This window comes from Thunnus thynnus, chromosome 7, assembly GCF_963924715.1.
Source record: "Thunnus thynnus chromosome 7, fThuThy2.1, whole genome shotgun sequence".
Classification (NCBI taxonomy): domain Eukaryota; kingdom Metazoa; phylum Chordata; class Actinopteri; order Scombriformes; family Scombridae; genus Thunnus; species Thunnus thynnus.
The window spans coordinates 35,157,136-35,172,197 of NC_089523.1; the positions used below are offsets into that span (position 1 = coordinate 35,157,136).

Sequence of the window (15,062 nt, forward strand, 5' to 3'; positions counted from 1 at the left end):
CACCCTCCACCTTGTTCTGACTTATGGCATCGAAATTGAACATTTAATAGTTTTTCCACAAAATCCTATTTTATCAGATCATTTTTTAATAACTTTTGAATTCCTATTACTGGATTACACACCATTAGACAAAAATGTCTTCACTAGATGTCTATCTGATAGTGTTGTAGATAAATTTAAGGAAGCAATTCCATCAGTACTGAATTCACTGCCATGTCTCAATACTACAGAGGACTCTTATGTTAACTTCAGTTCCTCCCAAATTGATAATCTTATTGATAGTGCTGCAGGCTCACTAAGACAAACACGCGACTCCATCGCCCCCTTAAAAAAGAAGATAATAAAACATAAGAGGTTAGCTCCATGGTTTAACTCCCAAACCCGCAAATTAAAGCAAACATCATGAAAATTGGAAAGGATTTGGCGTTCCACCAAAGTAGAAGAATCTTGCTTAGTCTGGCAAGATAGTGTTAAAACATATAGGAAGGCCCTCTGTAATGCCAGAGCCGCCTATTACTCAGCATTAATAGAAGAGAATAAAAACTGCCCTAGGTTCCTTTTCAGCACTTTGGCTGACAAAGAGTCATAACTCTACTGATCCATGTATTCCTATAGCTCTCAGTAGTAATGACTTTATGAGCTTCTTTAATGATAAAATTCTAACTATTAGAGACAAAATTAACCACCTCCTGCCCTCAACAGGCACCGTTCTCTCCCCAAACACAGGAACCTTGGTAACGGCAGTAAATCCTGACATATATTTGGACTGTTTTTCTCCAGTAGACTTGTCTGAACTAACTTCAATGATTTGTTCAGCTAAACCATCAACCTGTCTCTTAGATCCCATCCCAACTAGGCTGCTTAAGGAAGTCTTACCCTTAGTGAGCACTTCTTTACTAGATATGATCAATCTGTCTTTAGTAACAGGCTATGTACCACAGTCCTTTAAAGTAGCTGTAATTAAACCTCTTCTTAAGAAGCCTACTCTTGATTCAGGTGTTTTAGCCAATTATAGACCTATATCTAACCTTCCATTTCTCTCTAAGATCCTTGAGAAAGCAGTCTCTAATCAGTTATGTGACTTTCTACATAACAATAGTTTATTTGAGGATTTTCAGTCAGGATTTAGAGGCATCATAGCACAGAGACAGCACTGGTGAAAGTCACTAATGACCTCCTAACTGCATCGGACAAAGGATTTGTCTCTATACTTGTCCTGTTAGATCTTAGTGCTGCATTCGACACAATCGACCATCAAATCCTTTTGCAGAGACTGGAACATTTAATTGGCATTAAAGGAACTGCATTAAGCTGGTTTAAGTCTTATTTATCAGACCGATTTCAGTTTGTACATGTGAATGATGAATCCTCCATGAAGGCAAAAGTTAGACACGGAGTTCCACAAGGTTCTGTACTTGGACCAATTCTGTTCACCTTATATATGCTTCCTTTAGGTAATATTATTAGGAAACAATTGTTATGCAGATGACACCCAATTATATTTATCAATGAAGCCTGATGAACCCAATCAGTTAAACAAACTCCAAACATGCCTTAACGACATAAAGACCTGGATGACCTGCAATTTTCTGCTACTAAACTCAGATAAAACTGAAGTTATTGTGTTTGGCCCTAAACACCTTAGAAACACATTATCTAATGATAAAGCTACTCTGGATGGCATTACCCTGGCCTCCAGCACCACCGTAAGATATCTGGGAGTTATCTTTGATCAGGATATGTCCTTTAACTCCCAAATAAATCAAATTTTCTCAAGTAATCATTTCGCCTGTAAAACTTCAGAAAACAGTAAAAATGGCCCAAGTGATGTCGGCCGACCAGCAGTCCAAAACCACAAAATACTCAGTTTACTAAAATGTTAAGACGAGCAAAAATAGCAAATATTCACATTTGAGAACCTTAAACAAGATATTGTTTGGAATTTTTACTTAAAAATCACATTGATCACATTCTGTCACTGCCACAAAAACATAAACTTTTAATGATAATGTAATAATTGTGATGCTGCATTGTTCAGATAATCTAATATAGTTCCTCCATCTCCATTCATAAAGAACACTTGATGCTTACATTGATTTGAAAAAGTACAGATCAATACATCTGGAGATACCTGGTTTCCACTGGACCAACATCATTTCACATGTGAGAAATTCACATATTTTATGAGCTTAAAATTTGAGTCTCTTGTAATGTAAATATTGAACACTTTCTCTCCTGTAACATTCCCAGAAATCATTTATATTCCCTTCAAACATCAGCAGAACGTTTACTAAATGTTCTCTGGTTGCTGTAATAAAATCCTGAATATTCACACTTTCATTTGTTCCTTCTTGAAAATGTTAAAGCAACGTTGTCACGTCAATAAATGAAGTCTGCAGAGCTTCTCTGTTCAGACTCTCTTCATCTGATCGATCAGGACGCTCTGACACTAACTGACTGATCAATATCTGATTGTTGTGTCAGCTCGCTGCTTGAAGACTCCCCTGACAACAAAACTACAGCAAAGAGATTCAAACCGACACCCGAGCACAACACGGAGGGTTTTCTACACATTCAACAATAGAAGCTTTTTGTGTTTCCTGGTATTGTTGTTGGAAGTACAGACGTCACTCTGCACAGGATGGGAGTTTCTGAGCTAAACTTTTAACCTCGACTTGATTTTATTCCACCAGAGTCACGGATGAGTCTCAGGCAGTATTTTTACAGATCAGATGACACATTTACGGTTACGTAGTGCAGCTTGTTAAATCCCCTGTTTGGATTTAAAAAGGATCCAAAGTGAGTTTAGATTGAAATGAGGAAATGTTGGATCAGTTTTTTACAGCTGAACTGAGTCGCAGCAGTTTATAAATCAGGTTACATCGTTAAAGCTTCAGGAGTGTTTGAGCCAATAAAGACTTTACGTGTAAATCTGTCCAATCAAAAGTAATAAACTAAACTCTCAGTTAGAGCCGCCAAATGTGACAGATTTAGTTTATAAATGTAGTTACAAGCTGATATAAGGACATTCAGTAGTTATTATATTATTATCTGGTTTCTCATCCATCTTTCACTTTATCATTTAGTTTTTATTCATTAATTAATATAGCTCTTGTTTTCAAAGGTTCGTTTGTATTTAGTTTGAGTCAGAAACACTCATGAACAGCTGATGAAGCTCCAGGAAACAAACTCTCTAATCTGGTTCGTTAAGTAAATACAGATATTAAGCAATTAAGGAAATAAGAGAAATTTCCCAAAGAAATAAACACATAAAGGGCGTGTTGATGTGATCATCATCAGCTGTCTGTTTCCTCTCTGCTCGTCTTCATGAGGTTTCTCTAACCTTCGTTTAACCACAAACACAAAAACATGTGTATATATCAGAATTCATCAGATATGTGATCATAAAATACACAAACACATTATAACAGAAACAACTTTACTCCAAACCTACTGGCTGTAAAAACTTTATAATAAATATGACCAATCTAAAACATGAGGTGGTTACAGCCTGATAGTCTGTTTTTAGCCAATAAGAAGCATAAAAACATTGATTTTGAGCTGCAGACACACAAACGTCTTCATGAACTCGCTGGACATTCGTCCTCATCGACAGCTGAACTTCTTGACGGAGGTTTTGTGCGTCAGGACAGAAAAGCGTTTGGATGTTTTTGTCTCTTTAAAGACGTGCAGAGAAACCGTCTTCAGCTGCTCTGTATGTCGGACCGATCACACTGAGCTCATTAATATTCTGCTGACAGCAACACTGAGCTCATTCAGCCTGAAAACACACAACCACACAGGACAAATATCCATGTTCTGTGTCTGAATGAGGTTCACTGTGGAACCACAACAACTCAACTAAAGTTAAACTAAAAGTTCCAAACGTCTTTATTTGAGTGTCAGCAGGTCGAACTGAGCCACGAAACCACGAGATGACGACTGAACACAACAGTGAGGCGACGTTTTATAACATAAAAATAAATGAAATGCAGAAAATAACTGGAAGAGAAGTTTGAGCTCAGATGAAATCAAACCGCCTGTTAGCTTTCTTTAGTTATCTTTAATTAACGACTTATTGATGATTATTAGTCACCACAGTATGAACTGATCTTCATTCGTTACAGTTCTTTGTTTATTACTCGTGTTAACAGGAAATGATGTCATCAAACTGTCAGTTTTGTTGTGTGACGTTTTCCTGCAGCTGTTTCTCTTCTTCCTGTTCAGCTCCCACGTTTCACTCGATTTGATCATTTTTCCATCATGAACACGCCGCTGATCGAGTCGAGTCCGGATTCTGGACTCACATCAGGTCTCTGATCCGGTTTCGATCCTTCGTTCAGCTGTAATCAGGTTCAACATGTTACATTTAAAAAACCTGTTTCACCATCAAACCTGTCGCAGTATGAAAGCATGACGATACGACCGACTGTTTAATATTTAGTCGGTATTATAACGATCATTATTAATTAAATGAACGCAGGCTGGACTCTGATGAGCGGCAGACAGTGACGGATGAAGCAGACTCGGGTTTGGATGAACTTCCTGTTACAGCAGGACAGAGACCACATTCAGGAAGTTGAACACTTTAATACCTTATAAGGACGTTTTAACTGCTGTTCTTTCAACACATTTATATAAAACTAAACTGCAACAATGGAAACGTTCTGAAGGAAACTTGATGCTGAGCAAAAAAGGCTTGAAACTCAAGACACGACGTGACCTCTGACCTCTGACCTCTGACCTATCAGAGCACTGTGAACGTGATCCCAGCAGAGATTAGGTTTGTTTAGTGTGATTTCCAGCAGACCGAATCGGTGTTAAAGGTGTAAACGATGCGGAACAGGAACTGAAGAGTTGCTTTGATTCAAATAAACTCAAACTAAACTTTCTTCTTTCACTGTGTGAACACAAACACAGATCCAGACTTCATCCTTCAACAGGGTTTAAAACCGTCAGAGAGAAACAACAAACCTACAAACTCTTCATCAAACTAAATGCAGGAACATTTCAGGACCTGGTTCAGTTAACAAACAGCGTCCAACAATGACGGAACGTAAATATGATTTCAGATGTTAAACAAAGAGAGTAAATCTATAGAACGACTGTTAGAAATAAGATTGAACGGACTGGTGCAATAATATGATTTGGTAGTTTGTCTGTTTGACTTGTGTTGTTTTTGTTTGTTTGTTGTTTCTATGCGAGTTATTTATCCTCTTGTGTTGTTTTCAATGTTTTTTGGCTTTGATTTGATTGAAAAAGTATAAAAAAGTGGCAGAACTAGAAAAGTTCTTCATCTTACACACTTTTCAAACATTGAATGATTATTATTTGTTTATTTGTTTTGTTTCGCTGCTGATATATTTTATTTTGTTATTTTAACATGTTTAAAATTAAAAATAATCAATCAATCAATCAAACATGACGTCAGCTCACATGTGGCTGCATGTTGATGTTGATGCTGCAGATGAATTTGGATCAAAATGTTTTTGTGCTGATTGACAAAGAATTTGGATTCATCTGGAAACGATTAATGGACGTAACGATCCGGCGTCCTGGTGGCGTCCTGGTGGCGTCCTGGTGGCGTCCTGGTGGCGTGATGCGGGAACTACAGTCCAGCAGAGTGAACGTTTCCCTCCAAATGCAGCTCATATTTTAACTGAATCAATTGTCAAATGCAGCGTTTTGCTTCATCCGCTGCCGTCGTGTGAATATCAGCAGATAAACCGTCGCAGAAGAAGAAGAAGAAACAACGAGATGACGTCGTTAAAGGAGCGACAGGCGAAGCTCAGACGATGGAAAACATGACGGAGATACGACGTTTCTGTTAGTTTCATGTGTTGATGTGAGGAAGGTTACAGTCTCCTCATCATCGCTCCACACAGATCTGATGTTCGTCATTATTTAGGTTTCCTGCTCAGGTTTTTAAAGCACAAACTGAAACTGCGAATAAAAACCAAACAAGCTGATTGGTCGATGCAGGACGTTTCCTGTCAGGAGGCGGAGCTTTAAACTGAACACGCTGACGTCATGATGTCAGTCGCCCAGATGTTATTATTGTTGCCATGACGACGAATGTGGTCTAACTTTAAGGAAGTAGTAACTTTTACCTACCACATGTTTCTCTGACATTAACAAACTGATCAACAAACCCAACCAGAGCCGAACCACAGCGCCGTCACATCATCAATCATCATTATTGATTAACAGTGATGTGTGATGATGTCGTCCTGCTGATAGAGACGCTGCTACGTGTCGCTCTGGAGTCACATGATCAAAGCACAGATCTGGAGGTTTATTTGGGGAAGAGCTTGTTTATGTTCAGCCTGGAGAAACATGTTCCAGCTGTAACTTCAGCTGCTCATCAAATCATCATCAAACCTCTCAGAGAAAATAAACCAAACAGTCACGTTTCTATCAGCCGCTGCTCAGTTTCTACAGACGTCAGTTCATAGAAAACAAACAGTTTGTTCCAGACGCTCGGTGACTCAGAATATTCACATCCCATCCTTCTGGATGTTTACACTTTGATTTCATTACATTTAGTTTGTTTCCTGTCTGCCAGAATAAAACAACCTGACAACAAACGACAACATCTGATCTGATCTGAGGCACAAACATCTTCACAGGTTTCCCCCCCCCACCCCACCCCCCCCACCTCTGTCTCCAAGCTTCCTGTCTATCTGGACTGTCAAAATAAAGGCTAAAAAGCCAACAAACAAGCAAAACTTTTAGTTTTGCTTGTTTGTTGGCTTGTTTAGTGTCTCTCACACACACACAGTCATGTTTTCATCATTTAACTTACATTACTTACCCTAACCTTAACATAACCCTAAACTAACCTTAACATAAACCTAAACTAACCTTAACATGACCCTAAACTAACCTTAACATAACCCTAACATAACCCCAAACTAACCTTAACATGACCCTAAACTAACCTTAACATAACCCTAACATAACCCTAAACTAACCTTAACATAACCCTAAACTAACCTTAACATAACCCTAAACTAACCTTAACATGACCCTAAACTAACCTTAACATAACCCTAACATAACCCTAAACTAACCTTAACATAACCCTAAACTAACCTTAACATAACCCTAAACTAACCCTAACATAACCCTAAACTAACCTTAACATAACCCTAAACTAACCTTAACATAACCCTAACATAACCCTAAACTAACCTTAACATAACCCTAAACTAACCTTAACATAACCCTAACATAACCCTAAACTAACCTTAACATAACCCTAAACTAACCTTAACATAACCCTAAACTAACCTTAACATAACCCTAACATAACCTTAACATAACCCTAACATAACCCTAAACTAACCTTAACATAACCCTAAACTAACCTTAACATAACCCTAACATAACCTTAACATAACCCTAACATAACCCTAAACTAACCTTAACATAACCCTAAACTAACCTCAACGTAACCCTAAACTAACCTTAACATAACCTTAACATAACCCTAAACTCACCTTGACAAAACCCTAAACTAACCTTAACGTAACCCTAAACTAACCTTAATATAACCCTAAACTAACCTTAACATAACCCTAAACTAACCTTAATATAACCCTAAACTAACCTTAACGTAACCCTAAACTAACCTTAACATAACCCTAAACTAACCTTAATATAACCCTAAACTAACCTTAACGTAACCCTAAACTAATCTTAACATAACCCTAAACTAACCTTAATATAACCCTAAACTAACCTTGACAAAACCCTAAACTAACCTTAATATAACCCTAAACTAACCTGAACTTTAAACCAGGTCTTCATCCTAGAATCAGTGATTTACATTAAGGGGACTTTTGCTTTTTGTCCCCATAAGGGAGGCGAGTCCCCATAACATGAGGAATATCTGGTACACACACATACACACGCACACACACACACGCACGCATGCACGCACACACACACGCATGCACGCACTCACACATACACATACACACACACACACACACATACACCGTGAATAAAGGTTCTCTGCAGAACCGGAGGCCGTTCTGTATCTGAGCAGCGAACAGACGCATCGTTGAATCTCACCTGGTTCCTTTATCTCCCATCCTGACGACGCCGACGAGCCGACAGCAGCAGGACGGAGATGATGGAGGAGGATGGAGGAGGATGGAGGGATGCCGTCACCGTGGAAACTGAACGGAGGATGTGTGTTCTCTCTCTCTCTCTCTCTCTCTCTCTCTCTCTCTCTCTCTCTCTCTCTCTCTCTCTCTCTCTCTCAGGAAGTCGTCGTCATGCCGTCAGATTCTCCTCAGCGGGAGGAAAAACCTCCATCTGAGCTCCGACCAACCGAACGACTGACTGACTCCACTCCTCCTCTTCCTCCTCTTTAATTCCCCCTCCTCTCTCTCTCTCTCTCCCCTGTCAAACTCATTCTGACTCCACTCCTCCTCTTCTTCCTCTTTAACTCCCCCTCCTCCTCCTCCTCCTCCCTGTCAGACTCATTCGCAGTGAAACGTGTTAAAACAAAAGGAGCCCAGAGGACAATCTTTATTTCTGTCCGTGACTTTAATGTCACAGCTGGACTCTGACCTCCATCCTTCTGTCCATCATTTATATTTTAAGTCCAGACATCAGTTTCCGGAACCAGGAGTAAAAAACCTCAGTTTAAAACATCTGTACGGAGGATTAATACCGACAAATTCAATAAAAAATTATGTGAAATAAAAATAACTTTTACATTTATTTTTAAATGTCAGAACACATTTTCTGTCATATTTCAATGCAAATTATATTAATAAACACAAACCTGTGTATAATTCTAACATGATGTTAACGTGTGCTTCATGGGACCAGCTGAGCTCAATAAACACAAACATTCACATTCTGAAATAAAGTTAAAAATATAAACAGCTTATCAGACAAAACACACAAAAAGTAACAATCTGCGATCGTTGTATGTGGTTTTCATTTGAACTCTATACGTGTAAATATAAGTGATGGTGAAATATATCAAATGCAGACTGAACCTGACAGCATTAGATTTTAATTTGTTATTTGTGCTGAGTTATTACAGTTTTTATAATAATGCATGAAGTTTTTAACCATTTTTATAATATTATAGATAAATTATTACATTATCAGTTTTATAAATGTTTTATTAAATATATTACATTATACACACTTAATACATTACACGCCATTTATATTATGCAGAATTATATTATTACATTATAGACACATTGTTACATTACATTACATTTTTTATTACTTTATGTGTATTTTATTATGAGTTGTGTCTACGTATCATCTTCCAGCTGACTTCAGCCAATCACAGCTCAGCTGCCGTCATTTTTAGGTTAAAACGGATGATAAATTATGGGATGGAATATGACTGAGAGACACATATTAAAAAGTGACGTAAGGTTAATATTTTAAATTCTTTTGAATAATTATCAATTAATTAGTTTAACTTATTTAACTAATTTATCAATTACATTTTACGATTTATTTGATTTTACAGGAAATTATTGTCAAATATTCACTTTTTTAAACTTTGTTTTTCAAAGCACTGAGTAATTTATAACAGATTTTTTCATGTATTCATTGATTAATAATAGAGTAATTAAACATTGTAATGCTTGTGTTGGCACTCTCAGGACTCCATAAAGATTCATAAACAGATAAATGAAAAACAAGATATTATGAAACATTTTGATTCACTGCCACCTGGTGGCAGCGTTCCTCTCTGCTGCCCTGAGTTTTACCTCTCAGGCAGAGTAATACACTAAAAAACACTATGACCACTGCATATTTATATATATCTGAGAGAAAAGTCATTTGTTCCTTTAAGAGTTAAATATCAAAGATAAGACAGACAGGTAACGCTTTATTTTACAGCTCCTTTAATTTCATACAAATGTCCTGAAACTGGAGTCATTTACAGGTATTTAATGGTAAAATTTTAGGACATTTTTTAGAAAAGGGGGCGACTCTTCAGAAAATACTCAGTTTCCAGCGTCTAGTTTTAGTTTTTGTGTAAGTGGGCATTTACTGACTAAACCAACTTCACCCTTGTTAGATTTTTCTCTCTGTAAAATGTCCTAAAATGAACCATTAAATACCTGCAAATTACTACTTAGTATAAAATTAAGGGACATGTAAAATAAAGCGTTAAGTTGAGTTGGTGGGTTACAGAGTGAATCAGGTGATAAATGTTAATATACAGTTTGTGTCTGAGATCTTCTGTAAGACGAGTCGGTATAGATGTGAAGATAACAGCGATGCAGATGTTCTACTGAAACTCATATTTTATGATTATAAAGGTTTTTCTGTGTAGTTCAGCTGCTGGTTATCATGTGTGTTGCAGTTCAGAGGCAGCAGCTGCTTCCTGTTTCCTTATTAATGACCTGAGTGTGAGACGGCCTGCGGCGCCGAAGCTTCGTCTCCTCATCATCACCTCGTATTTTTAAAACTCGACTTCGACAGTTTGTCATGAAAGAAAAAAACAAACAACAACAAAGCGCCCGAGAGCAGAAACGACCGAGGAGACGAGTTCAGGTCAGAAACCAGTTTATTGGTGAGAAAGACACAAAGATCACCAGCAGCAGGTTGTAAACATTAGAGAGATATTAAAAACCCTTTTCTTCATCATCATCATCATCATCATCATCATCATCATAAGCTCAGAGACAAACTGCTGCACTCAACAACATTTATTTAGCAAATAAAACATTCAGATTTATTGTCATTCTGATAATGGAAGCAGAACAAAAACATTAAAGTGCTGTTTTATTAATTATTAATTATATAATTATATATTATTAATTATATAATTATATATTATTAATCATTAATTCACTAAACTGACTTTGTTGCTGACTAATGTTTTACTTTATGTTTTGTTTTATTTGCATCTTTACTGAATAAGTTTAAAAAGAGAAAATATATAATATAATTTATCATATATCATATATATCTTATGTAATGCTTCATGTTGCAGCTCCTTTAATTTCATACTGACTTCCTGTGAATGTTCAGAGTAATTTGCAGGTATTTTATGGGTAATTTTTAGGACATTTAGAGGATGCAGTTTGGTACCAACTATAGTTGGTTTAGTCAGTAAATATATTCATTATATTTGGGTTCATACATTGTTGTTGTTTGCAAAAATTCTTCATAAATTAGACTTAAAAAAGACGTAGTTTTCAGTGTGTAGTTCTGTTTTTAGCATTATGAGCAGATTTCCTGTCGACAGTCACACAGCAGCTGATATCAGGTTTAGTTTCTAAACTTCACACTGAAAACTGATTATTTTCTGTCAGTTGTAAAGAGTTTAATTTATTAAGAGCTTTTCTAAATTAACAACTATGTATGAACCCAAATATAACGAGGGGCACTTACCAACTAAACCAACCACTTTATCACTTTATTCTGGTTTTTTTCTTATAATTTGTACCTCAGTGCACCAAACTTTCTATAAATGTCCTAAAACTTTACTGTTAAATACCTGGAAATTACCCTGAAAATTTCCAGGAACTTTGTATGAAATTAAAGAAGCTGTAAATGAATCAATCAAACCTTCACACACTAACAGTCACTGGGTTAATGAGTGATACAGCAACGAGTCTGCTGCTGTTACACAACCAGCTGCAGCTAAAAACGTCACAGATTTCTTGTTTCTGGTGCAGAACGTTGTGCATTTGACATTCAACAGATACACAACTTATGAACAATCAAAACAAACTGTGACATGTATTTATTTAAAAAGAGCAGAGCAGATTATAACGAGCTTTAGTTTGGCTAAATAATAAGAACAGTGAAACTGGCTGCATCAGTTTTAATCCAGTGATTGTTAGTGTGCATATTTCTGACATATAAGTACTGAATCTGTCTCGAACGTTACTGTTGGACTGCTGAAGCAGCCGTTTGTCTCTGAGCTCACGAACAAACACAAGAAACTAAATATCTTCCAACATGAAAACCTCAAAAAAAGGTTCAAACTGAGTCGACACGAAGCAAAACTAAAGAAATAATGTAAAAAAATCAAATAAATAACAGGAAGCAGAAACAGCATCAAGAGGAAAACAAGCCGACTCAAAGCTCAAAAAACAGAAAACAAACAAACTCGTTTCTGTTTTATAGTTTCAGTTTTTAATTTGTCAGAATGAACATGAAGTTGGTTTCTTGTGTCTCAGACGATCAGGACAGTAAATCAATCTTCTGTTGTTGCCTCGTTAACTTTCAGGTTGTTGTCAGAGTTAGCGCTCGTCTCTCTAAACTATCGAAACTATAAAAACATCATGTGACCAACCAGCTGTTTCCCTTTCAGAAAGTTTCCCTTTTTTAAAGTTTGTTTCTGTGATTATTAACGAGCTTCATCAGGAAACAACTTCCTGTCACTTTCAACACATTTATAGTTTAATGTGTTTCAGTTTATATCAATAATAATAATAATAATAATAATAATAATAATAATAATGTGCTGAAAGTGACTCGAGGACTAAAAACACTTTTTATTCATGAAGCTTTGACGGCGAGACGTTGCTGTTTTAAAGGACTAAAAATAGAAACGATGATAAAATAACATCACTGGTGTTCAATTAATGTGCAAAATTAAATGTATTAAAATGAATTAAAACTCATAATGATACAGTTTAAACACCGTTTAGCCTCCAGACTGTTTAAATCCATTAAAACAGTTATATAGTTATGTAATAGTTTAATAAAATATACGAACATGTGATTGTTCGCTCTTCATCTCTGAGAAACAAACCTCATCTTCATCAGATTCTCATCTTGAAAAATAAAAATATGATTATTGATCAGAGCTGCAACAAAACATAGTTTCTTAATCAATCAATTATTTTGTCTGTTAAGACTTCAAACGTCATGTTTCGTCTGATCAAAATATTAAATTTAATGTCAAATATGATTCATAGAAGCTTCAGATTCCAGCAGCTCTGAGCAGATAAACGTTATCATTATTTGATTAATTTTCTGTTGATCGATGAATTGATGAATCAGCTGTTCTCCTCTTCATCAGTCTCACATCAGAGTTTTGAATCAAAACAATCTTTGGATGAGTTTATTGTCATCAAGTTATACATGATGACTTTACTCTTCATCCTCAAAGTAGAAAACTGCGTCACTCTGATGATCAGCGGCGGCTGTGACTGGTCGTCCATGTTGGATCAACCACCGGTCGTCAAGGCTGATGACCAATCAGGGAAGCACACGTCATGACTGATGAGACCCAATCAGGAAGTAAACGTCATGACTGATGAGACCCAATCAGGGAAGCACACGTCATGACTGATGAGACCCAATCAGGAAGTAAACGTCAGTGTCAAACTAAAACGGGTTTTCAAAAGTCTGTTTTCTGGTTTTGAGAAGGTGGCGGTGGCGTTAAAGGTGTCGGCGTGTTGGTGACGCAGCCTGAAGGTCTGCCGATGATGTGAAGTGTCTCTTTGTCTCTGATCCGTGTTCAGGACTCCATCTGAGCCTCCGGCCTCCACTCGTCTCTTTGAAGCCGCTGACTTCGCTCTTCAAAGCCGAGAAGGCAAACAGAGATTAATGCAGAGACGCCTTTTAAATGCAAATTGACGGCTGAGAGCAGATCAGCAGGAAACTCCGACTCTTCAGCCTCAAACTGATCCGTCAGCTGACAGGAAAAAAAAAACATGTTTGTTTCTTCTTCTTCTGCTTCTGGAACAAGTTTAAACAAACTAAAATCTGAACCAGGATCTGATTTATGAAGCATCTTTGTCTCTAACGGACCAACGATGATCAGAGTGACACAATTTATTTCTACTTTTAGGTTTTCTGACTGATGACAGCTGATCATTCAGCAGTAAAATCTGCTTTTATAGCTTGAATAGAACCTCAGACAGAGTTGTGTTATAATTTCTACTTTGAGTCAAAGAGTTTTAAAACAGCGACGTCTCACTCCGTCCAGGACAGTGTTGAAGCTTCTTCAGGAAGGTTTTGTTTCTGGATTCAGACTCTCGATCGACTTCTCCTCAAATCAGAGAGTGTTTACAGTTTGGTTTTCTGAGGAGCGCTGTGACATCACAGCGCTGTGACATCACAGCGAGGTAAACAAGTCTGAAAACACTTTGATTCCACGACTCGAGCCGGGAATGAAGAACCCAGAGGAACTAAAACGTCCCTCGTTACACGTCTGCGTCTGCTTTATGACAACTTACTTAAAAATAACAAAATCAATTTTTCATTTCTCTTTTGATACATAAATGTTCTTTTAAAGCTTCTTTTATTGTTAATTTGTGAGTTTTTATTATTTTACATCTTTGTTCTTTTATATCACCAGCAGAGAGCAGATGGCGGCGGGAGTCGTTTCCTGTTTTGTTGATTGATGGTTTTATTTTATTGCCCCCAATAATCAATAGATGATGATGCCTGATGACTGGAATCCCAGAAAAAACTGCTGATATTGGATGATTCTGAAAAACCTGGGTTACGTTTTTAAAATGATCTTCTTTTTTTTTGCAATATCTGCAGACGGCAGCCATGTTTTCTCTCTACAAGAAGACGAGTCTGTGTTTATGCACAGCTGTGTTTTGAGCAAAATGCTAATATCAGCTAGCGGATTAGTATCCATGTTTTTGCTGCAGTTTTGCTTTGTTTGTTGATGATTCAGTGCAAGAAGCTTAAAGTTGGTAAAAAACTTGTTAATCTCTGTTAATGTTAAATAAACCTGTTCAAATTCAGCAGGCAGGAAAATCCTTCATCCCTTTAGTCCATCAAACTCATAAAACAAATGTAAAATGTTCCCTTTAACACGCTGCTCTCAGATCAGTTTTTGTGGCCAGGTGAGGCGTGTTGTCTGAGGTGTTGCCATGACAACGTGAACTCGTGGATCGGCTGTTTCAGATGTCACTCCAGAGGACGGCCCGCCTACTCTTGTCCACGCTGACGACATACTCGCCGGACAGAGACCAGGACACGGCGCTGATGGACGAGCTAAAGAGAGGAGAGAGAGAGAGGTTATTAAAGGAACAGCACAACATTTAGATAAATACTCCCGTTCTCAGTAGCCTGCGGAGTTCCTC

At 37.2% G+C, this 15,062-nt stretch overlaps 1 protein-coding gene across 3 annotated transcripts in view; it reads right to left on the minus strand.

Annotated features, from left to right (window-relative positions):
* Window positions 1–15,062, minus strand: part of arrb1 (arrestin, beta 1) — a 51,966-nt gene that overhangs the window by 20,949 nt on the left and 15,955 nt on the right. Inside the window, exon 1 of one of the 3 annotated variants that reach the window (XM_067595712.1) lies at window positions 8,080–8,406. The exons of the other annotated variants lie outside the window; for them this stretch is intronic. Within the exon in view, the coding sequence (XP_067451813.1) occupies window positions 8,080–8,099 (20 nt within the window). The 5' untranslated portion in view covers window positions 8,100–8,406. Of the gene's footprint in view, window positions 1–8,079; window positions 8,407–15,062 lie in introns of those variants that run through there. 3 annotated transcript variants of the gene reach the window in all.